Below are 27,719 nucleotides of genomic sequence, written 5' to 3' on the forward strand. Positions count from 1 at the left end.
ACTTTAAATTTGAATTAAAAAGTTAAACGTCTCGAAGATAGCAACAGACTACAGAAGTGTCTGGTTATTTGAAATTATTCATGTTCAACTATACAAAATAAATGTATAAACTTCAAAAAGTCAAAAAAGATAAGCTGTAATTAATTATTATAAAACATATTTTTCCCCAAGGCTAAACACCGAATATGTTTTCATCAACTTTTGTTTTTTTTTTTTCTGAAACAAATCTGGCAATCTTATTATTATGATGATCCTTTGATCATACATACAGACGTGTGTAGTGTATATTCTGAAAGCAGAAAGCTCTTTTGTTTGAAAAACAAAAAACAGCGCAAAATAAAAATTCGCCATAACAGTAATTTCATAATTGAGGCATGAAAAATGTTTTCTCCTTACGAAATCACGGCCGTGCCAACGATTTAATTGTAATTTAATATTTTCATTTGTAATGCATCCTGATGCTACTGCTCTTGAGCTTCACATGCACAAGTGTATCAACAAAGTAGCATCTCTCTTTCATTTTGGCATATCCTTTTTATTTCAGTTGGAGTAAAACGAAGGAGACGACTATGGGGCAGACGTAAGAGGAAAGGAATTCGGCATTGAAATTAAAATGCAATTTTATGAATATTTTTTTATATATTTTGTTTTTATTCGAAAACATTTTCTTTTTGTACTTATTGCACCGTTTAAGGTCCTTTTTTTAAATGTATATAGATTCATCGTTTCATTTTGTAGTCCTGCACTCTTTCCAACGAGTGACTATAGCGTCCTGCAGGGACCGTGGTGTATACTGAGAGAATGCAAAAAGGCAGCCACAAAACAGATGCTACTTTTTTCGCGTATTCCTCTCGAAGCATCGCAGGGCTTAAAAAAAACGAAGAATTGTTTGGGCAACACCACACCATCAACTTCAAGCCGCTACGCTGCGTCCGTCGCTCACCAACGTCATTGCCGCCCGTGCTCTGATTGCTCAGTGCACTGTAAGGACGAAATTGTTTTTCTACCAACTTTTTTTTAGCTTTTTGTCGGTGGCACAGGCATTTATTGAAATTCGAAAGGATAGCAAGCAGGTTGAACTCTATCGCCACGCTTCAAACTTAAAAAAAATTACATGGCTGGAGTGATTTTAAACAAAATAGGCCTACAATATCGTAGGGGGCCAGGATGGTTCACAGGTGACATGTTTAAATACATTCTAAAAAAGACGAACATTTTGAACCTAAATCGTAAGATGAGCATCATTTCGGTGACATTTTGAAATTTGTATCACATTAAGGATTGGACAACTACTTAAACGCTTTTTAAAGCTTTATTTCAGCGGCCTGTTTTTTCTTTCTATTTGGGTCTCCGAAGTTTCACACTAGGTTTCTGAAACATTACCACATCGGCCTTTTCTGCTTAAAAACATTTCTTTTGAAGAGCAGTGTTTTGAAATATTTCTAAATCCACCCCTGACCTTAATACACCTCTTCTTATACATTGAACAATTTATGGACGTTTTGTCAGTTGGTCGATGTTGTTGTGTTTTCCCTACAAAAGCAAAGTCCGTCCAGTCCGGTGTTTTCTTATGTATATGCTCGTCCTACGTTTTGCATTTCTATTTGGAACACAAATTTTTCCCGTTTGCTAATTTATGCGCGAGCTTCTAAAAATAACTGTTTTGAAAAATTGCATTTAGAAAGATGATGAAAAGTTGTGGCTGTAGGGCTTGGAGGGTTGCTGATGGGTGGCCATTTTGTTGGTGGGTGTTTTCATTTTGTTTATATTTAGACAGACATTTTTGTTTACCTACATATTTTGTTCATTTCTACATATTTTTGTTTTATTCTCATTTGATTGCCCTATCGTTTCCGATCTATTAATTTGAAGACACCAAAGGTGTCATGCTTGGAAAAAGAGCCCTCTGCGTTGTGCTTATTCAATAGCAATTTTTAAAGTTTCAAAATATGAAAAGAGAAAATTAATTCCACAAAGAGATAAGTGGAAAAATAAAATTAAATTAAATGTGAAACCGGTAAAGGAAAATATAAAAATATCAGAATTTTAATTTTTCTGTTGGGCGCCATTTATCAATGCAAACCAAACTTTCTTCTTACTAAATTAACAAATTCATAAGACATGTAACATAGATAGAAAAAATATGTTATTATTCAAAAGTTCTTTTAAATTACTCCAACAAAATGTTAACGTTGGGCTCATTTTGTATTTTAATATGAGCCTGGCAAAAAAAAAATTTTTAAAAATGTGTAATCTAGATTTTTTGGACCTGCACCCAAACGGGTACAATGGCACAATGCATGCTCATGTTTTTACTAAATGAAACATATTGAAACGCTTCTTCTCTACCCAAAGTGCAACGTCACATTGCTCACAGATCCATCTTATTCGATTATGACATTAGCGACAGCGTAGTTATTTAAATATTCGCTAGTAATTGGCACAGGCGGAACTACTGGATGACGCTTGCATGACGGTGAGGTATTTGTGTAGGTTGTCAAGAATTGACGAACAATTCTATGGGCATCATCGGCTCACGGAATGCATAAGGTCAATGTCTTCATAATTTAAGCCAACAGTCATAGCGCTATTGCCTTTCCAACTGAAAAAAGGATTTTATTGTAGTTGTGATCAAAAAACCTCTCTTGTCTTATGTTCTGAACTCTCGTACAGTCCTGCTAGCTAGAAAACCTTTTGCTTTAGCCATTATGTGAACTGTCAAAAATACAATGTGATCTTTAGGATTTGTAACTTTGGCCAAAAAATCAACAATAACTTTGTATCCAAGTGGCATTTATTGTTTTGACATTGTGACGTTTTGGTTCCACTATCAGTGTTGAATTTTTACAAATAACCACAGCTCGTCAGCATTCCAATATTTAAAGCCAAATCTTTCGGGCTTGCCTTTATTGAATAGCTTCGTAAAGTGACTTCCTTCGTATCTCACCATCGAAAATGCAAAATTGTGGGTTTGGCAGGGTTGCTAGAGGCCTTATTTTGTCCAATGTTTCGGTGAGAACCAAATTATTATTGTCAGCAAGATGGAGATAGTTTTTGATTTCCTTATATCTGGGTCGAAGTATATACTCAGCAACAATTGGTACATGGGTATCTAGTAGTACAAGTACCTCTTGGTAAAGAGTGATAGCCGCCGCAAAGCAGAATACCCAAATAGACTTACAAACCGTCTTCGGTGAACCTAAAATTGTGGGCATTCGATTGTGCTGCATAAACGCTAGACCGCTCAAAAATCAAAGTTTAAGACACGTCTTAAGTTCTAAAAGTTAGAAATTTGTAAATGTGTGCCTCATAAGACATTGTAACTAAGATAGTACAGAACTTTTATAATTTACCGAAAGAATTTAAAAAAAAAAACTTTTTTACAACATGAAAACACAAGCTGTTAAAGTTCGAAATTCACTGTTAATGCTTTCTAATAAATTGCAAATTTCATTTGTCCTAGCCTCCTCAAATTGCGCAAAACTAATTGACAAAAATCAAATGAAAGTAAACTAGAAAGTAACTGTTTTCGCTGCAGTTATTTTTTTCAGCCGAATCAAATTTTTCAAAAAAAAAAAGTTTCACATTGGGCGCCATTTTTAACCAATTCTTTGTTATCCCTATAACATTTTGAATGAAACCAACTTAAAGATCATAAACAGCTCTAAATAAAATCAAGAAATGGAAAGCTATAAGACTTCTTAAAAAAAAATATGTATTGTGTATGTATTACAAACCAGCTTAAAAACCTATCAGAATATTGTTGCACCTTAAAGTTTGTCCAAAACCAATTAAAAAGAAAAACACATGTTAGACATTTTGACTAGTTAATTTACCTCCCAAGGCAAAACATCTTATCATGCATATAATCTCTCACCCATATTCAAGTGAATAAACCCCCACCACCGACGACGTTCCTAAACAACACTTTTATGATATTAAAAATCAATCGAACCAAGTTTACTTTTAAATATAGCAACAGCAACAGCCGGTGTAGTTACCAACCATATCCTTATCACTAACTGCAACTACCTCTTTTGCTTTTGCTACTGAGGCGATTTTAGTCGGTAGTATCTACGAGTATCTTTCACATAACCGCGGGCTACGTTCGTATTATTCAAATTCCATATACGATTGTGACCACATTTTAACAAGCCAATATCCTCTTACAAAAGGACCTACTTTTACACAACACTGACGATGAATGGCAATGGGAAAGTTGTATTGCAAGCACTTCCTGTAAAAGCGCACAAACAAGTGCGAGGAGTGTGGTATTCGAGAGTTTGAGGTAGGTTTGAGTTAGTGAGAAAAAGATGGATTGTGGAAAGGAGGCTTTTTCCTTTGTTTGTTTGTGTTGTTTGTTGAAGGAATTTTCTCATGTGACTAGAATTTCCAATTAAAATTTTCGATATTCACATCCATGACAAAATACCAGAACTAACTCGTATGTTTCTATGTATCTACTTCTGTTGATGCTGATGGGTGATGTGCTACAGGCTAAAATTATGCAATAGATTTCGACGACATATACGGGATTGTATGTGTGGGCGAGTGGGCTAGGAAGGTGGTCATGGCCACGTTTATCCTGCAGGTATACCTTTAAACAGGAGCAATAACATATCAATCTGTGAGGCATGTATATTGGAAAGTACAGCCGGAGAAAATCCCACGAGGGGATAACGGTTTGGAATAATAATGATAAAATAAGGATAGTTCTCTTCAAAACACTAACCCATCAGTATAGCGACAGCTACAGCGACAGCGGTAGCGGTAGCGATAACGGCAGCGGCATAACACAACAACACAACGCCAGGCAATACAATACAAAACACATGTCAACCAGGATAATTTTAGTGTTTGAATAATGAGAAAGATGCTTTGATGATCTCTCTTGTTGATGAGCTACTACCTACAAGCTACATTATGTATTTATTATACAGCTATACAGACGACAGAGGAGCCTTGACTGCTGCTGCGGCATAGACTTTAGACGCGTCCATCGTTTTATTCATTCATTCATACAAAACTTATACTCTGTAATATGCAACCAAGCAGTGGTTAATTTTGTTCCCTAGTGAGTAGACGAGAGCATAATGGTTGTCTCTGGCCCGAATTAGGATAATTACATTTGCCGTTGGTAATTTTGTTAGCATTTAATGCTTAAGCGATTGTAAGGCGAAATGCAATATTTCGGTCGATGCAGCAAGTAGGGCGATTATCAAAGGAAAATATACATATGTAGTGGAAGTGGACTGAGGTAGGTACATTTATATGACATTGTCGCCAGGCAACCGCATTAATTTCCTCTCATCGCCCACTCTTGACCATGTAATCAGTAGTTTGCTGCGCCATCGGCACTTTGCATTGCATACTCGTAGGCTGATGGAATTTGTATTTGCCAAAGGACAACGAACAAACGAAAGGCCTGATAAACGCCATCGCTATGGCATGGCATAGCTTGGCTTGCCTTGGCTTGGTATGGCAGTGGGGAGTCAGAGCACTCTCCAGAATACAGAGAGTGACGCGATGCTGCAAATTGACCAGTTCGTCTAATTGAATAATGTTTGTATTAATGTGGCAGATGGTCGCTCTGTGTATTGTTGAAGACCTCTATAGTCTATACGATACGTCTACTAGCAGAGAGACTTCTATAAACATAGGCATACATCAGTTTTCGTTTAGTCATCATCATCAGCATCGTCGAAATCGATTGACCCCGAGAGACTTGTTAATGTGGGTTAAATAATGCAAAGGAACTTTAATCTCTCTCTTTCTTTATGGTATACCTCCCCTTTCATTTTGACTTTGAGCCAAAGTGTTGTATAGGATTGGATATTGCATTCTTTGAAATAAAAGAGCTTGCTAAGTACTAACGAAAAGGACTAGAAGTATGCAAACACATATATGAGTTTACCAATTGCAAGGGATAGACAGACAAGTCTTCATGTCAAAGAAACTTTTTTATGAAGAAAATAGATACCTCAGACACATTTCCTAGAAAAAGTTGATAGCAATATGATCCCCATAGATAAATTATCCAGAATTTAAAAAGTAACAGAGCTTTATCAGACCGGTATAGTTCATTTTTGAAATGAAGAGGTTTTCAATGGAAAAAATGTAAGGCCAATTTCAACAAAGAAACAGAAACGAAAAATTGAAAACCTTCGGGACAGGATATAGTTGAAATCGTAATTATAATTCACCTTGGGCGTCATTTAATGACAAAGAAATACTACTGACATGTCCTTATATCCTCAAAAATAAAAAACCGTCTTCGTTACCTAAAAATTCTTCCTCTGAAAAAGAAATCTTGCTAATTGTCCCACCCCCCCCTTTTTTTGTAAATTAAAAATCTACGATTTCTTCGAAATATCAGAAATTAATTGTGGAAAACATATTTGAAAACTAGCTCCGGTGATGACTTCCCAAACTATCAGCAAGCTCAATGCAGATTTTATCTCTTTGTGAATTATTTTATCTCGCTTATATTATCTAGAATACATTGACAAAATACATTACAGCTTGGTTATGGATCCCAGACTTTTCTACTATTAACATTAAACATAAATCCGATGGCTTTCCTTCAAAATTAAAATTTATCGATAAGACATCTACCGATCCTAAAACTAATAAAAACCTCTTTGGCTCATTTTTTTTGGTAATTATTTTGAACAACCTGACTATTGATTATAGTTTTTTTTTTTGAGTAGGTATCTAAAAGGCAGCTCCAATCTAACTTAATTTGTGTCCTACATTTTATAAGAGTTGGAGAAAGAAAAGTGAAGTAAAGTCTTTGAAAAAATTAGTTAACAAATTATTTATCTTAAACTTTAAGCCCTTGATTTCATACCCATTTTTATTTCATGGCTTACATCAAACCTTGAATACCGTTGATACAAGTTTTTAAGTTCTCAATTTCTAATCAAATTTATGCAAACTCTGGAGTTCCTCAAGGGAGCCACTTTGGTCCTTTGTCGTAACTATCAACGACGTTATTAAAGTAATTGATAATTCAGATATTTTTATTTACGTTGATGACATGAAAAACACAAAAGTTATTTCTACTCCATCTGACTCTTACTTACTCCAAAGTGAATGTAACTCATTTCTAACTTGGTGTGACAAAATTTTCTTAGAACTCAAAGTTGTTAAATGCCAAATTATAAGCGATCAAATCTTCTCTCCGAACTTACAGTCCGTCTGTTTTATACGCGACTTAGAAGTTATTTGTGACACTCACTTAAATTTTTCGAGCTCACTCTCAAAGAATTGAATCTGTCATTCACTGATTTCTTATAGTTGCAACCCGCGGTCTTTCTTGGGGTGATAATCGATTCATAAATTAATCTGCAAGTTTTCCAAAAACGCCTCGAAGTTGCAGAAATTCTCTTTCTACACCAACTTTTAGCAGGGAACATAGATTGACCATTTCTTATAAGAAAGATTCCTAACTATCCTAGACCAAGTAACGTCAGGCAGACCCCTCTTCATCCAGTTTTTATATCTTTTAAACCAATCACAAGAATGCTGCGCGTAGCTAAAAACTTCCACATTAGTTCTTTCTTACTTAGAAACAATCCTTACAACACGTTCTAAATTTGTTTCAAAGTTTAATTTTTTTTATTAAAAACGAATGTGTGGGCCTTCGAGCCCAAGCTCAAACATAATAAGCATGTAAGCCTAGTCAAATAAATAAATAAATAAATGAGTATCTTATATTTTGTATTTTATTAGTACTCCAACAATAATGAGTTTGCATTGGGCGCCATTTACATTGACAGTCTTTTAATTGAATACATATATAATTTTCATTTCTAATAGAAAAACATAAGTCCAAGATAATTAACTTGAAGCCTTAAAAAATCGAAAAGTCAATTCCCTTAAAAGTATGTTTTATACCACCTTTAAAAAAAGAAGAAGAAAAAAAAACATTCCAAAGGAAATGATAATTTATTTGCATTTGTATCATTCAACATCATGAAGTGATCTCCTATGAATTTAAATCAAAGACAAAGTATGTATTAAAACGAAAGAAAGACTGTGTAATGTATATACGATGATTTAAAATACACACACACAAACGAAAAAGAAAGATAAGAAAAATCGGCTTCAATAAATTGATGGCCGTCATAAAATTCGAATTTAAAATCAAATTGTTCTTCGTCCTTTCGTATTTTATTGTATCGTATCATCGTCGTCGTCCTTGTTGATGTTAGGGATTCCCAAAGGAAAGCATTAAGACTCATCTACTCTGACTGGACGAAGACGATGACGAAGATGACGATGTAAAACGATAAAACTCCAAACGATGATGATATCATCAGCTATCAGAGTGATTACCGTATTAATCCTAAAGACAAAAATAAAAAAGGAGGACAAAGTTCAATTCTTAAAGAATTTTCGTTACATATTTTTTTTGAAATTTATGTACATATTTTGTCTCGATACACCTCGTCGACTGATGCGGTCTGGTTTTATCAAACAAAAAGCAATAAAAGAACACAACAACATCAAATAAATAATAATAAAAAAAGCACAGACTCGACCCTATTCTCAATCAACTGACCCTGATGGTATCCAAAAGTATCCAAAAGCCAAAGCCAAACGAACTTCCAGCCTTAGACTTCCGCCTTTTTTCCTTTTCCTTTCCTTTTGTTTTTTTTTTTTTTCTTATTTTCTGGCCTGCCTTTATTGTGCCTAGATCTTATGTGTGTGTACTACTAATTCGGTACAAATCTAATTCCCAGGAGTACCATTTCGGAAGGAGCAAAATCAAATTGTATCGCTGCCATATATAGAAAATATACACCTTCACTTCAGAGCTCACAGAACTCACAGGGATACAGTTTGCTCCTTGTGTGCATGTATGATTTTGTGTTTTTGGGGAGGGAGAAGATTCGATCCAAAATGCTATGCTTTGAATGAAAATGGAATAGCATTAACAAAGTGGATGTCGTCTCGTCGTTCTTCTGGTCTTCTTCTTGGTTATCATTGGCGTTGTCTAAAGTTTAACTATAGTAGGATATGGCATCATCCAACAGAATCCATATTACTTCCTGTGGAGTAATAGTTTTACACACAGAGGATGGCCCATTGCAAATTGAATTATCCATTCAAAATACACATATGCTTGCGGTTCGTCGTCATCGTCCTTATAAAGAAGTTGGAACACACCCTATCCTACCCCATGACACATACATCCAACGTAGTAGATAAGAAATACCCCTATAGGTATATTTATCCTCTATTTTTAGTTATGAATTGTCTTTTGAGCACTTTTGCCTGGTACCGCCTGCAGTTGCAATTGCAGTCTTACCACAAAATGGTTTAAGGTCGGTCGGTCGGTCGAGCGACACGACGACTACTCGACTCTGCTGTATAATATACAGAGATATACAATTGCATTGCATGAAAACGTGATTTGATTATTCATTAGTAATTCTAACACACAATGTATGTATGTTCTTTGATCTCATTTCAGTTGTAACAGAGGAACCCGAATTTACAGAATACATCGAAAATGTTACAGTACCTGCAGGACGAAATGTCAAACTTGGATGTTCCGTAAAGAATCTTGGATCATACAAAGTAAGTTCTCTTTCACATATACCTATTACATATACACCAAACACAGACATTCAGAAATATGTATTCATTATCATGCCTCAATTTTATTACCATTTCCTCTTCCTCCTTTTTGATGCCACAAGTAATTTAGCCACTTAATTGTCAGGAACAGCAACGGCATCTAGAGATTTTCCTGCTTTACTCTTTTACTTACAGACTACCGACGACGACGATGATGAGTATATAGTAGAGATTTCAATTAATTGCGGTGGCTTTTATTGATAATTGTTCGGGGCCGCAGTTAAAACAGGGCGCCATCTTACTCAAGTGAATAATTTGACGTGCGTCTGAAAATTGTTCGTTTAAGTTGTTGTTTTGTATTGTTCTTTTTAGACGGAAAAGTGAATGAGGAAGCAAATCAAAAACCAAGTCATTTAATTAAGATATTTTAATTTAACATAGTGAAAACATAACTTTAGTTTTTTTTTTTAAATGGAATGGTGTAATTGCGAGAGAAAGTAGGCACATAACGCAAGGAAGGTTACATACGGGCGCCATTTAATTAAAGATGTTTTTATTGTGTTATTAGTTTTCGAAAACACTTTCACTATATGGAAGCAAAACTTTTTTTTTGAATATTTAAATAAATACATTGTGCAGTACTTCGTTGTACAGTACTTTAGTTCAAATGCCTTTATTTACAACCCAATACACGGGTTCTGTCTCTGTCGAAGAATTTAAAAATCTCAGAATATAAAAATACTAATTTATTATAATTCTCTACTTTTGTTTTGGATGTATTCGAAAAACATAGGCAGAAAAACAAAGGTAGATGTTATGGGGTCATGTTTGGGAGTAACCTTTTTCTTCAATTTAAATTCGATTATGGTGTACCTCAACGAAGTCACCTTGGTCCATTACTCTTCATTTTGTTTATTACATATCTATGGTGCAATATAAATCATTTGATTTTAAATATTGACAAATGTAAGTCAATAAATTCTTGCTTTCTCATCACGTTTGGATTGAGAATCCAATTTTTCTGACCTTGGTGTTGTACTAGAATCAAAACGTATGTTTAATGATTTCTATATTATGAAAATGATTGCTTGGTTTCGTCAAAAGATTTTGCAAAGAGTTCCATGATGTGCTGCATGGGTATCACACTATTCTGTTCATATTGAAGAATAATAAGTATTCAATGTAGAATTTTAAGATTTTGTCTTCGTTTCTTTCCCTGGCCTGATAAACTTTTATTACCTCCATTCAATCAAAGGCTTGTCTGACCTTATAATATTTTAAGTAAATTGAACTATTGCGCTAAAAGTCCTATTAATCTTAATTATTTAATTAGTATATTAAACAAATTCTATATAAGTTCTCATTGTCTCTACAAATGACAACCTCATATCTGCAAGCTTTAACTTAAATTTTGTTGTTATATGCAGTTGAAACTATGTTAGTTTTAAGTTTAGATTTAAGTAAACATTGTAAACTTTACGTACTTTATAAATACGAGTTGTAAGTCACTATGCCCTGCTTCTCTACAGATTCTTGCAGCAATTTATATAGAAATTCCGGTGCATCAACTTTCTCTATGTTTTTTATTCGGGGTTCTTTATTCAATGACTTCGAAGATGTTCTTGCAAGTAACCTCCTCTTTTGGTATTTGGGTTTGTTCAGACCTTGGACGATTTTGCTTACTATTATAGGACTTATCAACAACTTTCGCTGACTTTCAACGGTTTTCACCGGTTTTCAACAGCTTCGACGACTATCTACTGCTTTTGCTGTTTAACAACAGTTATCACTAGCTTTCAACAGTTTAAGTTGGCCAAAGTATTTACTTCACGACTCCTTATTAGTGATGGGGGTAGTCTATCTAAAACGTGCCTTTAGTGTCATTCCCAGAGTTTCTAGTGGAATAACTGGCTGGCTGGTGTTCAGTTTATTAAGTACTTTGCTTTGGTGTTTTGTTGTTGACTACAATTGTTTTCTTGTGTCTTTTCGTGTAAGGTGAGAAACCTTTATTATCCTTCTTGACGACAGAAGTAGGTGTGAATTCATTTCTCATTTGACTCACGTCATTTCTCATTCTTGCTTATTACTCATTATTTCTACTGTTAAAGATTTAAATGGATATGCTACCGGACGGGTGTAATCAGACTTATTAATGCAGGCCCGTAGGCTGCAGTACTTTCTGATTTTATCTAGTCAATAGTCATAGAAATATACATTTGTGTTGAATAATAATAACTTGATGTATAAGATGTATAAGTATACAATACAAATCTAAAATTTTAATGAACTTTTAAGTTATTATTTAGTATTAATTTTTTTTAATCCGTTCTTGCTTAACTCATTATTTACCAACTTTCTTGTCTGAATCACCCAAACTGTCCGATCTCAATTTCTCATTCAAGAGACCCCCACAACTCTACCCAGAAAAATCTAACAGAAAAAAATCTATATAAAGAATCATATTCCGGGTTCCGTTTTATTGTTGTCCTTCTTCCACAATTTATTGTAATCTACCAATATTATATAGCTCCCAACAAGCGAATCTCTATCATACAACATAATAATCCGCTGATACTGCCATTATCCCTTCAATGACTGCTTAAGGCCAGATGGGGTTGTTGGGTTTCTTTTTTTTATACAAGTATACCCATAGAATCCTTAGAGTAAAATCATCATCAAAGTCTATCGACCATCTTTATCGTCATCATCATCATCATGGGTTGTTGAGGCAAATTACTTGGCGCTCGTAATTCATCTTCGCCCAACAAACGTCCAACTCCAACCATTTCTATAGCCACAAATTCCAACGAATCGTCTCATTGAGAAAGAGAACACAAATGGGAAACGACCGCAGGACGAATAAGAAAAAAAACAGCTATCACTAGCAAAATCTTCATGCAGCTTGTCGGCCATACTCCTAGCTGCCGGCAATCCGATACCCAGGCAGCACAGTGATGTGATGTGGACCGGGTCGGTGGGCTTAGTGTCTCATCTTCCTTTTTTCCATCCTTTTTGACAGCCGGAAAATTTCAATCATCCGTGAAAAACTGAGTGAGAGCTGGAAATGCAAAAAAAAATGCTTACAAAAAATCTCAAGCGGCTCTGATCTCATCAAGCAGTCATTTGTGGAATTGAAAAGGGTAAAAGGGATAAAGGCAACTAGTCGCAGTCGACTACCAAGCCATAAGCAAGCCATTGGCAGCTAGTTGTCAATGACGGCTGTAGAAAGCTCATCTGCCTCCCTCACTCTCTTCCTCCCTCGCTGGTTACCGGTAAAGGCATCCAGGAAACACTTTGAGAAAAAAGAATAAAATAGAGAAAAAAATGCCCATTACCCAGCATCAACATCAACAAGAACAACAACAACGAGAACAAGGACTCAGATAATGGTAATAAAAAAGTGCTTGCGATAAGCATGTAATTAGCTCCCTGAAGTGGGGATTTTGTGATTAATTGTTGTACTACATCACCAAAGGGATTTTCATAATTTTGCTCCTTCTTTAGCAAAAAAAATCATAATAATAAAATAAGGAATAAAAAAAAACAACCAGAGAGAGAGTGATTGAAGCTGTTTCAGGTAGGTGCCATCATCATCATCATCAGCATCAACGTCGCCTCGTCGATGGGTCCGTCGTCCTTGTAGGATAAGTGGCAAGCATCGATTAATGTGGAAAAAGAGGGAAGAATGTAAACTTACACCCACCTACTTTTTACCTCCTGTGAATTTGTGTTTTTAAAGATTGAATAGAGCAGAGCATGGTTGACTGAATTCATAATTATTATCGTTGGAAATCCAAGAATAAGGTTTTTTGTTTCACTCTGAAGAAATATTATGTTTCGGATAATTGACGATGAATTCATATTGAAGATTGGCATAGAGTTGAAGTTGACCTCGAAAGCAAAGCTTAATAACCCGAAATAACAAATTGCTGACGATGATTATGATGATGGTAATAGGGCTTGACTCCTTCGGTATCTTTTAGTTTAGAAAAAAAATTATATCTATTTCTTTTCAGCAGGAGCTATCTGTACATTAAGAATTTATTATTTTTTTGACTTTTTAGTGGCATGGAATTCTTGAGGTTATGATTTATTGTGTGTTTTTTCTTGGCATTAGTTTAAATATTCTTGGAATTTTCCTGAAATTTGTTTAGGTTACGATTTTTTTTAAATATCTGTTTTCACAGAATTCAAAAGGACTGAGAAAATTTTTGAAAACACCTATTGTTTGTTTTGATGAAAGGGACTTTAACGAACAAACAATCATATAGTAATTGGTATACACATTTTATTAAAGAGGTTATATATTTTCTTAAGAATCTTATAATGTTTAAGTCTTGAAGTAAGAAAAAGCTTTAAAAAAACGAAAATGGTCCTTCGAGCCGGATAAACAGTGCTGATCTTTCAATACTGCTCCCAATAATTACATTATTAGAAATGTAGGGCTTTTCGTTAAGTGGGCCTATCTTAAAACTATAATAAAACGCAGTCAGTGTGAGACATTATCGAAGTTTTAATTCGTTTGAAAGGCCTATTGATTTCTGTATGTATCAGGCTGAATTTTTCAAACTTCATTATCAACAAGTATCCACAATTAAAAGGATAACATCAAATAGTATGAATATAGTAGCTAGTGTATATCAACTTCACGAGAGATAAGCATATTTTTAAATCGCTTATATGAAAATTCTTATTTGGCTTAACCCGTGTAATTCTGCCGTCCTTTGGAAACCACATTCTGTCGAAATCCATACTATCCAATCCACTTAAAAACAAGCTCTTTATCACAATTCTAAAGCGATGACCTTTGACTGTCATATAACATTCTTTTCAAATAAATGTCAAATAATGACACCAACTGCAACCACCAGCCGAAATTGACACTAAACAATTAGCTTGACATCCAAAGATTTTGTATTATTGACGCACCTATTAATCACCAACAGAATTTCTTGTAAGTGAAGCTTAATCCAACGCCTATTTATTCTCCGGTCCAGCCTTAGGTTAGGTTCAAATGGCTGTCCGGGATGAAGTAGGAACCACTTAGGCCAGTATTTTAGCCCATTGTTTTAAATCTCGATGCTTTTTTTGTGAGCTCAATAAAATCCGTTCCAGCGGATTAGGCATAGTGAAATCTGATTATGTTGATATGTTTGCGATCGTTTAAATGTTCATAGAAGAATTCTCCTAGGTTTATCCTGAGTTTTCGAACTAAAATAGGGCATGTAAAGAGGAGGTAAAAAAAAACTGTTTCTTCCTCTTCCTCTTCCTCATTTATAGAGCTTCTGCGAAAATCTGTTGAGAATAAGACAGTTTTTGATACCGATTTAAGAGATTATTTGCGATCTGCTAAGAGAGAGCAAGTATCTTGAGCGCTTTAGTGTAGGCCAGATGTTTAGCGAAACGTGGTAGATGGGGTTATACCGTACTGTTTCTGAACATCTCATCTACTTGAGGTACAATTTCATGGAATATCTCTGTGGCCCGGCTACCAGAAAAAGTGACTCCTTTAGAGATGATGGGAAATTATGCACTGCTATAGAATTTGTAGGGACAGAGTCCAGAGATTTGATAGCGGCCTAACTATCTGAAAATCAGATGTTGATATCACGTTTTCTTTTAGCTAGGGCAAGACTTCTATTAGCGCCAAAAGATCCGCCTGGAACACGCAACAGTGATTGGGAAGGCGGAATGAGAGACTTAAATTAATTTTTTCAAAGTACACGAATCCACCAACCCTGTCGTTTACTGCTGATCCATTTCTATGAAATTCAAATAATTCATCTTCCAGTAATGGCCTATCCTTCCAGAAATCTCTGGAAGGTATAGATATCTAAAAGTTTTTGCTCTTATAAGGACACAACGACAATATTTTCAATCTTGATTCTGCATTTGCTATGTATACAGCAATTGCTTAGTGTTTACTGATCCTCTAGACTCAAGTCTATCGGCGTAGCAGAAAAAAGTCATCTTGGAGAAACAATCATTTGTTTCACCATAAAATGGGCTGTACACTTGGATTGTTGACATTTGTTTTGATGAAACAATTCACCATTTAATTTTTTGAAAGCTTACATAATGATTTGGAAAAGCAAAATAAATAAAAGACAGAAACATTTTTAAGATCTAGTTTAAACGATATGACATCTAACAAGAGCCAAAATTGGGAAGGCCAACTTGGCAGATCATTATCATATCATGGTAAGTCACATTTCCCAAACAATTTATCCACAAACCTATACATTACAACTCCCTAGAATCCTTTATTTTCAATTTCGAATCAAATTATCTCCGCGTCCTATCATAAATCCTCTTCGATTAAGCTCGAAATTGACTCCCAAGATCTTTCTCGTCTTCTTTCACTCAAACCAAATAATAATGACTGAATGAGTTTTCTTTCTTTTATTTAACCATTAAACCTTAACAAATTGTTATCACATGAAATTACAATATTTCCTTTCTCGGATTTCATGTATATACAAAAGCATCCTTAAATTGATGTCTATACACAACATATGATTGCGCATATTATATCCTTACAAAAGCCCCTAAGTGCTTCCGTGTATCGTTGTCGTCATCGTTGTCGTTAAAAATATTACCATCAAATTTGACTCGTCACAAATTAATTGCAATTGTGTGACGAAATTTTATTACCACGAATAAAAATTCAACTTCGTCATTCAGTAAATCCCAATCCCAATTCCGATCCCTATACCGATTCCAACAAAAACAACAACAACAGTAACAGCAAGAACACAACATCAAGAGGAATCACTTTCAATTCCCCACAGGGTTCTTGCGTTGGAATCCTTTTTCTTTTTTTTTGGGTTGGAGCTGGTTGTCCCCGCATAGCATCCCTAATTTTTCTCTCTCTCTCTCTCTCTCTCTCGCTCTCTTTTTGTGTTTTCTCAAAAGCGAGTAAAATAAGCTAAATATAATTTTGAACAAATCGTCATATGTTTGCGCCCCACTCTGATGGTACTCATTTTATATGGCATTTTATATTTTCGGCAGGATTACTTAAATGATGTCTATGCGGCAATCACTTTAAACGGCGTCGACAGATTCAATATACAGAAAGGCTCAGGCAGGATATAATATTTGCCTAGAGTCCTGTTCACACACAACACCATCCCTAACCATATAACCAGATGAAAGATGAGAGTCTGTAAGGATCTCGTGTTGGTAATGTATCAGGAGGCGATATATGTGCACATGGATGTTGATGTGGAGACACCTCCTGCGCGCACCGCAGTATAAATATGAAGGAACTCAAGAGTTATTATAGATGTCGTCTTACCCAACCCGAGTCATCCATATAGACTCGAGATAGAAAAAATAAAAATAATACAACAAAAAAAAAGAAGAAAATGAACATGAACAAGTCCCAGCAACCAATATTATCCTGTCATATATTCGTTATGAATATAAATTTCCCTCGGCGAGAATTTCAAGCGCCACACCACTGTCTTTACCACTGCCGGTGCTGCTGTTGCAGCTTCCACATCCACATATCCCTACCTAATAATAATAATATATTCCGGCATCCTGCTTCCTTCCTTAATGTTGCTTGCTGTTATATGTACGAACAACGTATATATACGAATGTATGTATATATGTATGTATTGTTCATATATGAAGCTAGTCGTGGGAGCGTTCTCCACCACACGACGGAGTCGACTATGATGAAGAAGATGTCGTCGCCGACGACCGCAACATCCACCTTCTTGGGAACACATATATTTAGTGTATGTGGCGGTTTATGGTTTGCTTAGAATTGTTAACAATGTTGCCAATCGAGATAAACAAATATATTTCAGCAAAAATATTCAACTTCACTTCTTCAAATTTAAATTTCTCTTTGCACTTAAATTACAGGAGGGTAAGTGGTAAAGTGGGGGAGTTGCCAATTGATCATACTGATGTAATTATTTTGGTAAATTATATGTAAACACGACACAATATTCAAAGTTCATTTTTGACTATTCGTTTATCAGAATCAAAGTCGAAACAGTTAAAAACGTCTAAGAAAAGTTATAAAGCTGGGTTCTACATTATACTTTCACTCGAAAAGAATTGAAGTCCATTCAATATGAGAGTTGGGTTGGGACTGGTGCGCCACCTAATTTTTTTTTCAGCTGATATTTAAAAATTGAATTTAACGAAGAAACGAAAATCTACAATTAGCTGTAATGCACATCAACATATTGTAAAAAAAAACTCGATTTGGGGAACCTAAGCAAAGTGAAACAAGTCAAAATCAATGTTGTTGTAAATATAAACTCACATTAAGCATACACAACTGGCGATAAGTCTTTTCACCCAAAACTATAACGCCTGAATTAGACCATAAATCGGTCACTAGGCCCAAAATGTCAAAGTAAAACAGAACACATTTTTAACTTGGGTTTCATGACTTATGGTTATGCTTTGTAAAATTTATTTTGGGCATTACGACAATTATGATTTCTGTAGTTTCTTATGTCGTATTATAAGTTCAAACATAGTGTTACAATTCCTTGACGTTCCTAGTTTTTGGGCGATCTAACATTCTTTTCCTTTAATGTTTGCGTTTGAATGTTACGTTCAATACTATCCAAGAGACTTAAGTAAGTTGCAGGAGCACCACCCCAGATATGGCAGTTATACTCAAGCTTTGGACGTATATAAGACTTGTAAATAACAGCCAGATCAGAGGGGGAGAAAAACTTCTTGCATCGGATTAGAAAACCCAGACATCTTGCGGCATTTTTGTCGACATCGCGTATGTGATCGTTCCACAAAAGGTGGTTGGTAATACACATACCAAGAATATCGAGATGTTCAGTTTCCTCGATGCAAGTGCCATATATGGATAATGGCAGGGGGGGTATATTTCGCTTTAACGATACAAGACAGCATTGCGTTTTCGAAGCACTAAATTCCACGCGGTTTCTTATTCCCAATTGTACAATGCTGTTTAGGTCGGAATTTAATGAGCTTATGATATTTTGTCGTTGCAGTTCCACATCCGAAGAAGAGGGGTGTGAATCTGAACACGAATATGAAAAGCTAAGAGTACTATCGTCAGCGAAACAATGTATTGGATTAGATGTTGCAGACGGGAGATCATTAATAAAAATGAGAAAGAGTGTTGGAGATAGAACAGAGCATTTATTTTGTGGTTTTCAGACTTGAATCCATCCAATACAACTTGTATTGAACGATTCGAAAGGTAATTACTAATCCAATGAAGGAGGGATTCATGCAAACCGAAAGCACGCATTTTCGATAAGAGAGCCAAACCCTATCAAATGCTTTTGAAATATCTAGTGCAATAATCTTACTTTCTCCAAAACTATGTAAAGATTTGTTCCACTGTTCGGTGAGATGAACCATGAGATCACCAGTGGACCTATTGCTAGGAAAGGCATACTGTCGGTCATTAAGAAGCTTCCGTTCTTCAAGATATTTCTTGAGCTGATAATTAATCAGCGCTTTCATGACCTTGGAAAGAAGGGACGTAAGTGCAATCGGTCGATAATTAGACGGTGAGGAAGATTCGCCTTTTTTGGGAATAGGCTGGACAAATGCGGTTCTCCATCCGCTCGGAACGAGACCTGAGGAGTAGGACAGATGAAAAAGCTTACGCAGTGGTTTTGCCAGCGATGAAGAACACCTCTTCAGAACAATAGCGGGGATACCATCTGGACCAGCAGATTTGTGTATGTTAAGATGTTTTAGGACTCTCGCTACAGTACGAATGCGAAAAAAGATTTGCCCCATAGAATCATTAACTCGCTCAAGTACAGGCGGAGTCATAACACTCATTGGCAGAGTTCTCTAAAAAGCTAACAAATGGAGTGTCATTCACAACGAGCGTAGGAACCGAGGAAGAGGAAGAATTCCTCATATTTTTTACAAATGACCAAAAATTTGTACTGCCTTTGGGACATTGCAGTAAGTAAGTAACAAATTCAAATTCATTGCAGTATTTTTTGCCGTAATTGTTGGTCATGTAAAAATTTGGTCCGTCGAATATGGGCGTTGCAGGCCTTCCTGGCTTGCTTGAACTTATTCCGGTTTTCCTCAGTTGGATTGGCTTTAAAACAACGGAAACTTACCTTCTTAACCCTAATAACCTCTTTACAGCTCGCATCGAACCATGCGTTTTCCTTAGGTCTGATGCTTTTAACCCTATTCGGGATAAAAGTTCTCATTCCCAGGAGAATCAAACTTGTGATCATATCAGCGCTGGCGTCAACGTCACTATCGAGGAAGCATAGTGACCAATTAAAGATCCTGAAGTAATTGTTGAGACCGTCCCAGTTGGCTTTCTCATATTGCCAAACGGTGGTCAGATGTGCCTAGAGGAGATAGAACACTAATAGTGTGCTTACTAATGTTAATGAAGAACAAAGGTTTGACTTATATCGTTTTGCTTCTAAGTATGTTTTTTTTTTTGGATAAGTGATTTATCTGTTCAAGGCCAAAATATGTAAGTAATATTAGACCAGCTAAAGAGTAATTTCATTTTTTTAATCTAAATATAACGAATCTAGCGTACGTATGCCAGAACGGCAGTAACCAAATTTTCTTTCAAATCTCAAATTCTGTCAAGCTAGCAGAACCGTTTTTAAATTTGGTCGAAAATTAAACTTTAGCATTGACAGATTTGCCGTTTTTGCCATTTTCAACCAGTAAAATTGACACTTTATTGGCTACCCACAAATCAATTTTTCTACCTTCCTAAAAACAATTTAAATCATTAATTTGGGTTAGTACCTCTCTACTAACTTTTATATTCTTAATAAACTTACAGACCTATCTACATAAATCTGATAAAATACATCATTTTTTGTAACTATCTCTACTATAAGCTCATCCTTAGACAGCTCATAACATAAGAAATAACTCATCCAAAAAAATATGGAATATCGGGGTACTAAGTTATCGAAAGGAATGGATTGTGTATTAGATTAGGTCGTTCAAATACACAAATCATTTATTTTGATCTTTTAATTTCCCAGTATTTCATATTTGGCTTGTAATGTATAGTTGACATTAAAGTTGAATTCACATTTAATAAAAAATACAATTTACATAAAAAGAACGAATATCAAATTGCGCAAGTGGCAAAAAACCACAGTTTAATAATTTGTCCCTTTTTTGTACTAATGTAAATGGAAAAATGTACATTTTTTGATCAAACGAATGGAGTCCTGATTTATTTTAAAGGCATAACATATTTAAGGTCATGAATTATTTGAGAGCTCGGCTTTTTTAAAGGGTGGACCTCGAAAAACAATGTTTGGAAGGAATTTGTGGTTTTATTTAGTTGTTGCTGCATAAAAATGGCTTTAAAAATAACAAATAAATGTCGTCCCATTAAAAACGTGTATTGAAAAAAATTGGTTTCAGTATAAGCAATCTGCACAAAATATCAAAGCAATTGAAAAAAAAAATTATAAATCTGGCCAAACTTTAAAGTTGGTGCCTATAGAGACGTTTTTGGAATCAACATTTGTAAGCTTGTCTGTAAAGACATGAACTTTAACATAGCCCCACAAAAATAGTCTAAAAGCGTTAAATCGTACGATCTAGGCGGCCAATTTACAGGTCCCAAACGTGAAATAAAATGTTCACCGAACTCGCCTCTCAATAATTCCATTATTGCACGTGTTGTGTGGCATGTGGCACCGTCTTGTTGAAACCACATGTCATGCAAGTAAAGCCCTTGCATTTTGGGCAAAAAAGTAGTTGGATATCATCTCACGGTAGAGCTCATCATTCACCATTACGTAACGATTAGCATCATCTTTAAAAAGTACGGTATGGTTAAATTATGGACCAAACGTAAGATGTTTGACAGTAAAACAAAACACAAAACGTGCGTCAACTGCTTAAACCAATGTTACCAAAAAGATAATAGCTAAAATTACAAAATTTAAGTTGATATATTTTTGATAAATTATTGATGATATTTTGTTGGAGTTGTAAAGAAAATATAATATAACATTATATCGGTAAGATCGATGCACTGTGTTTTAAAAAAGCCGATACGTATTTTTTTTGGTTTGATTGTCGTTAATAATAAATAAACTTTAAAAATCGGGCAAACACTAGAACAAAACAAGATTTTTGTATTTTATTTTCTTAAATATAAATTCTTGATAGCGGACTCATAGCAAATAATGTTAAACGGGTTTGAGTCTAAAGGGATTCTTATACTAAAATGAATTCAGCATGGAAAATTTAATAGGTTTATAAATCCAAGTCAAGTTACTTAGAAATTCTCGATTTTTGAGAGCATCTTTATGCCGATTTAAACCGAATTAACTGTATTTTGGGTGCATGACAGTGACAGATTCTCAGATTCATATGTTAATAGAGTGAAACTACAACTACGTTCATTTATAATATCGTTCACAAAAATTGCATATTTAATGGTAATAATTAGCAATAAAATCAGCCCTTTAGATTTGCCCTTGAAAAATTCAAATGTAGTTGGCAACACTGTTTTGCAACAACGAAACATCTCTCCGGGTGTAATTTAAGGCATATTTTGATTTTAACATTTTCTTACACGCACACCCGCTACGCTAGAATGACGATGACAAAGTGGCAAAGCAACACATGAGCGCTTCTTCCTCGTCGGCGTCGTTGCTTGTAGTCGTTGAAGTCGTTTTTGTCTTCGTCTTCAACGTCCTTGTCATCATAGTAGTTGTTGTTGTGGATTGGATGTATGTCGTTGTTCTCTCGATTAAGTGAATCACCCAAAAATCATTTCTTCATTTCACTTCAGTAACATATGTTTCACTATATACGCGTCTTCTGTTATTTTTTTGTCTGCTATGTTTTTAAATGAACTGCATATTGTTTAAGTCGCCTCTACAATGTAAGCAAGGTATAAATATAAACTTGCATCTGGCTCCTTATTTTAGATTTAATCAAAAACTCTGAACAATATTGCCAAAATTAGACTTCAAAATATCAATAGCTGATATATGGAAGTTAAATTGATGTTCCTGTCATTACACATCAGAATAGCGCATCTGGGCTTATATATTGGTCTTAGCTTTATAGTATATCCTTGCAAGGCGCTGAAATCATTGTTCAAATGCGCAAAGACAGGATAAAATATTAGGATACAACCAAGACATTTTATATGCAAAATAGGAGGGTGGAAAAAGGTGGTCCTACTTACACTCCGTCCTATCTTATATCAGCTTTGGCAAAATATGACAACGACAGCGACAAGGACCACAACGAAGGATAAGACGGTATAAATCTGTCGATTTTAAAAGAAAGCAGTAACAAAATAAAAAGGAAACCAAGCCAAACAAAAAAAGTCTCTTCTACTGAAGTGCACGCACTCAATAGCTTGTAATCATCGTTATTATAATCACCAAGTCATCATCATTAGTCGACATCGTTTTAATCATAAATGGCTTGTGGTTGTTTTGTTTTGTTATTTCAAAGGATAACAATAGACGAGATAACAACAAAAAATATAATACAAAAAACAGAAACAGGGAGGAGATTCCATCACTGGTGGATTTATGTGCTCGCTAGGACCCAAAAAGGATACAAAAAAAAAAAGTAAAATAAAATAAAATAACGATAATGGATGCGATTGATTGCTAAGCATTAAGTTGTCGATACCATATTTTGTATATGTACGAGTATGCATAGATTTTAGTTCAATTATATTTTTAGAGGGGAAGGGGCGAAATAGGGACGTAAGGGTGAGTATACTGCATTTATATTGATGTTTTAGCGGAATGTGATACACCATTATTAAGGTGGTTGACATTGGGTATTGATCTATACCTTTTAGGATTTAAGCTTTGTAGAGTTTATTTTTGGTGACAATCTATGATAGATTATAGTTTTATTGAGTTGTTATTTGTTAGACTAGTGACGTATGTTTTTATTTTGAGCTAACCAAATTTGGTCTCTTAACAATAAAATCTAAAGACTTTTTAAATGAGGAAAGGCAATAGAAGAGAAGCATTTAAGTAAAACCGAAAAATACTCCAATAGCAATAAGGATTTTGACAGTTGTTTCGTCAAATTCCTGGAATATGCTTAGTGTATAATTAGGATCGGTTAAAATTTGTTGTGAATCGGCACTGGATTTCTCAAGCTCTTTGGTCTTACTTTAATTAATAATCGATACAAAGCTGGTGAAGATAAAATTGACCCTATCAGAATTCCAACCATAAGATACAAACACTTTCGGTGATTAAGGATTGAAGACCTATTTGTTAAAGCCGTATAAATAAAGATGTAAAGTGACCATGGGAGAAAACGTAATGTAAACCTTAAGAATCTTCTTTAGATAACCTTCCAAGTCCGTGAACCTATAAGTGGAGTAATATGGGTCCAAAAATTATACAACCTAATTGAAAGGACTGGTCTGATAAATAATACATGCAGTTTTAAGGAATAAGGACCTTGGAACTCTCTACCAAATCATTAATTTCAAGCCCAAAACGATATCAATGCCTGAGAAGAATGAGAATTTTTCCAAGTTCTTTGAGTTTAACACAGTGAATACATGTACATTACGGTTTGCGTGTACAACATTGGTCGCGTTTTGGGGATCAATCCAAAGCTATCCGGATCGGTTTGGGTTGTTGTAATAGCATAAGAAACAATAGTTGATACATTTTTTGGAGCGTAAAGCTATCCACTTTTGGAAAACAGCAACAATATTAATTTGTGTACAATAGAGGAAAGGAAAATAGTTTACAACAGACAAAAACACATCGGACCGAGGTGGCTACCTTGATGTACACCAGACTTACCAATAAATTAATTAGAATGGTCGTTTTTGAAAACAACAGTATAATGTACATATATACATTTATTTTGAATGCAGTCCGGTTTGCTCATATTTACTTTAAAGTACTTTATAACTAAGTTTGTCAAACATTTTGCCAATATTTGTAAATATATATCTCAATAAAAAATATTGTAAATTAGATTTTTTTCTACTTATCCATGTTTTTTTTATCCGAGAATATAAAGGAACAAGAGGATCACAAATAGGAAATTCAAAAAGTTTTACGATAAAAGACAATTTGGCTTTCTGACTGTAGTTACAGAAAAGAAGTTCGGGACCTTTTTTGTGGGTTTGTTTGACAAACGCAAATTTTCATAATAGTGGAAAATGAAAACATTTAAATGACTTATTAAACGGAATAAACAATGAGTAAGATAAGGATGACGTCACCAGGTTTTAGGTTTTGTCAAGTTTTAGAATATTGTTAAGCATAGAAGCTTCAGAGATTTCTAGATTTATATAAGCTTATTGCGAAAATTGATCAGTATTTGTGATAAGTGTTGAGCTATGACTAGTTTTAAAAAAAAGTGAAATGTCGCTCACCAGGAAAGGCTTCTAGTAGATATTTTCGGTGGGACCGAAGTAAAATTGGTCGGAGTAGCAACCGTGTTCTCTTATTGTGAGTACGAACTATTTAGGCATTAAGAGCTCTTGGTCAATTTTTTTTAACTAAAATCACTTTACAGTACACTTATTTATTGTTAAGTTTAAATGCGAAATCAAGTTTCGAAAAAAAACTGTTCTGCATTAGAATGTGAACAATTTTTGAAATTAATACCGCTATTATGTATATCAAAAAAAACATCAGGAAATGATGATGATCGCCTGATACCAAATCTTATGGTTTGATTAATTCGAAGATGTGATAACTTTTTATGGGAAAGTCTTCACTTTTGACAGCATTTTTAGTATTTCATTAAAATGCATTATTTTTTCTTGTAATTAAATATTTTTTGTATGGCCTTTACACAAAAATTCCGTAAATAATTTGCTTTGCAGAGGTTTCAAATTCAATTTTTCCCGGTTTTAAAAGTGTTGTTTTTGTGCCTTGTTAAGTCTTACAACATTTTTGTAATATGAATTCAATTTGGGAAGAATCCGTGGTTATATTTTTTGTGCTTAAAAAAATATTAAATTTTTTTATCGAAATTTAATGTCCTTTTCACCATTTTCTTACAAAATTGAAATGTTAAACGTAAGTCAATAAACTCTAAATAATTGCATAAGTTTTTTTAAGAAATAAAATGGCACTTAAATATTGGAAAACAAAGTTTTTTGCAGCTACATTTTTAAATCTTAAAATACAGGAAATATTTTGAAAAAGGACTCTTCGTGAGACCCAGTTGTGTATTTTATTCAATCGTGGACAATACCTCTTGCAAGAATAGTTCTAACAAAGTACTTCTCAAATTGACTATCGGCTTCGGAATAAAAACTTAACGCCTCTTTCATTCCTAAATTTACTTGCACACAGTAATGACTGAGAGTTGTGAATCAATAGGTTCATCCTTATTAATCGCTGTATTTGGATTTAAGAGCCCTTTAAACCTCGTGAAATGTAACCATCAAAATCATTTCTTTTCGAATTTCTGTAGTAAAGAAAAATATGATTTAGCAACAATTTATTTAAAATTTTAAAACTGTGATTTAAAACATATTTTTTCGTCCAAAATGTTGCAAGGAAATTTTAGCAACATTTTTTTCAAGAGCGGTCCATGAGGAATCCTGTTATTTATTTGGATACGCTTTTCAATTTAATGCAAAATTCCTACAATGCGTTGAATATTTTGCTAATTCATGTGGGATTTAAGCAGAAACACTAATATCTACATCATCGGTATCCTCAAATATAAGCTAATCTGTTTGAATATTTGTAAAAAAATAAAGACAACTTTCTCTAAATCAAGATTGAAACAAAAAATGTCTCTAAAAATAAAGTCTTCCAAATAAGACCTGTTCCCTAAACAGTTATCTTTATTTCATTATATTATATCTAAATAAAAAGGGCAGAATTTCGTTCAATAGGATCCGCAATCCTGTTACTGTTACTATTACAAAATAAAACTATCGAAGAGAAAAACTTTTTGAAAAACGTAAATATTCATTCGTCGATATCACAAACACCTCATGGGAAATAATATGCAGTCAAGAATCCTTTTTTTTTTGTATTCTTTCAAACCATTCCCCAGGACTAAAAAAATAAAAATATAGACAAATAATATTTGTATATAAGAATAGCGTAGATGGAAATTCCTAACTATTTATTTTGTCTTGCTTTAACGTTACTGTGATGTTACTCTATGTGAATCTTTCAAAAATGCACGGACCAGAAGACACAATATGGGAATTGGGGAAAGATCTTTTGGAAGTTTATGATGCACACCGATATAATTTATATGTACGCTAAGCAAATACAACAACAGACAAGTTTGTCTAAGGACTTTCGGTGAATGTGCGTTTTTATATTTTATTGAAGAAAAGCTTCTGTGACCTTCCCACAGGAGTGAATCGCAATTTTTGAGAGAAAACCGATGAATTTTTTTTTATGTTTCTTTAAATTTCTCTACATTTTGAAGTCCTCGTTTGATTGCAGGTGAATACAGAAGAATATGATGAGATATGACAAGGTTTTGAGAAGTTCTGTAAGAGAAAATAAAAACAGCAAAACAAACTAAATATAAGAAACCTATTGAAGCGCTCACTTTTATTCTTATGATCCTTTCTTTTCATTTTCTTCTTTTTTCTGTCGACACTACCTGTCGTTCCAATAAAGAACTCGAAGGAGGAAATTTTTGTTCAAAATATGAACTTATCACTTTTGGTCTTGGTCTCGGTCTCGGTCTTATGGTCTTGGTTTTAGTTTTTGTTTTGATCCTGGTTGATGGTGTGTAAGTGTAGTGTATCTCTGATGGAAGAAGAAAAGGAAATTGCATTATGCCATCGCACACATTGCCATCCATCTTGTGGATGTTTTTTTATGGTTGGCAGGTTTTTCAACTTTGTCGGTTGAGTTATTTCCTTTCGACTGCGGACTGACTCTTTCAAAGTAGAAGCCTGGGTGTCTGACGAAGATGAAATGAATTCAATGTTTTTGTATTAGATCGCATGTGCTTCTTCCAGAAATCCACTGAAAAAGGACAGCATTGAACACTATCCTATAGACCCATAGCCCACCAAGCAATCTCAAGCAACTATCGATGCCGAATATTATCCTTTTTTAATTTTTTCATCTCCTCCTCTGGATCCAAAAATATATACCTATTCCCTTTTGCAGTAAATTCAAAAAGTAAGCCTGATATG

The 27,719-nt window shown here is 34.5% G+C and overlaps 1 protein-coding gene across 2 annotated transcripts in view; it reads left to right on the plus strand.

The window, feature by feature from the left end:
• The window catches only part of LOC129941216 (lachesin-like), a 120,288-nt gene that overhangs the window by 25,563 nt on the left and 67,006 nt on the right, over positions 1 to 27,719 (plus strand). For both annotated transcript variants that reach the window (XM_056049793.1, XM_056049794.1), the window contains exon 3: positions 9,482 to 9,588. In XM_056049793.1, coding sequence (XP_055905768.1) covers positions 9,482 to 9,588 — 107 coding nt within the window. The remainder of the gene's footprint in view (positions 1 to 9,481; positions 9,589 to 27,719) is intronic.

This window comes from Eupeodes corollae, chromosome 1 (genome assembly GCF_945859685.1).
Source record: "Eupeodes corollae chromosome 1, idEupCoro1.1, whole genome shotgun sequence".
In the NCBI taxonomy this organism is placed as follows: Eukaryota; Metazoa; Arthropoda; class Insecta; order Diptera; family Syrphidae; genus Eupeodes; species Eupeodes corollae.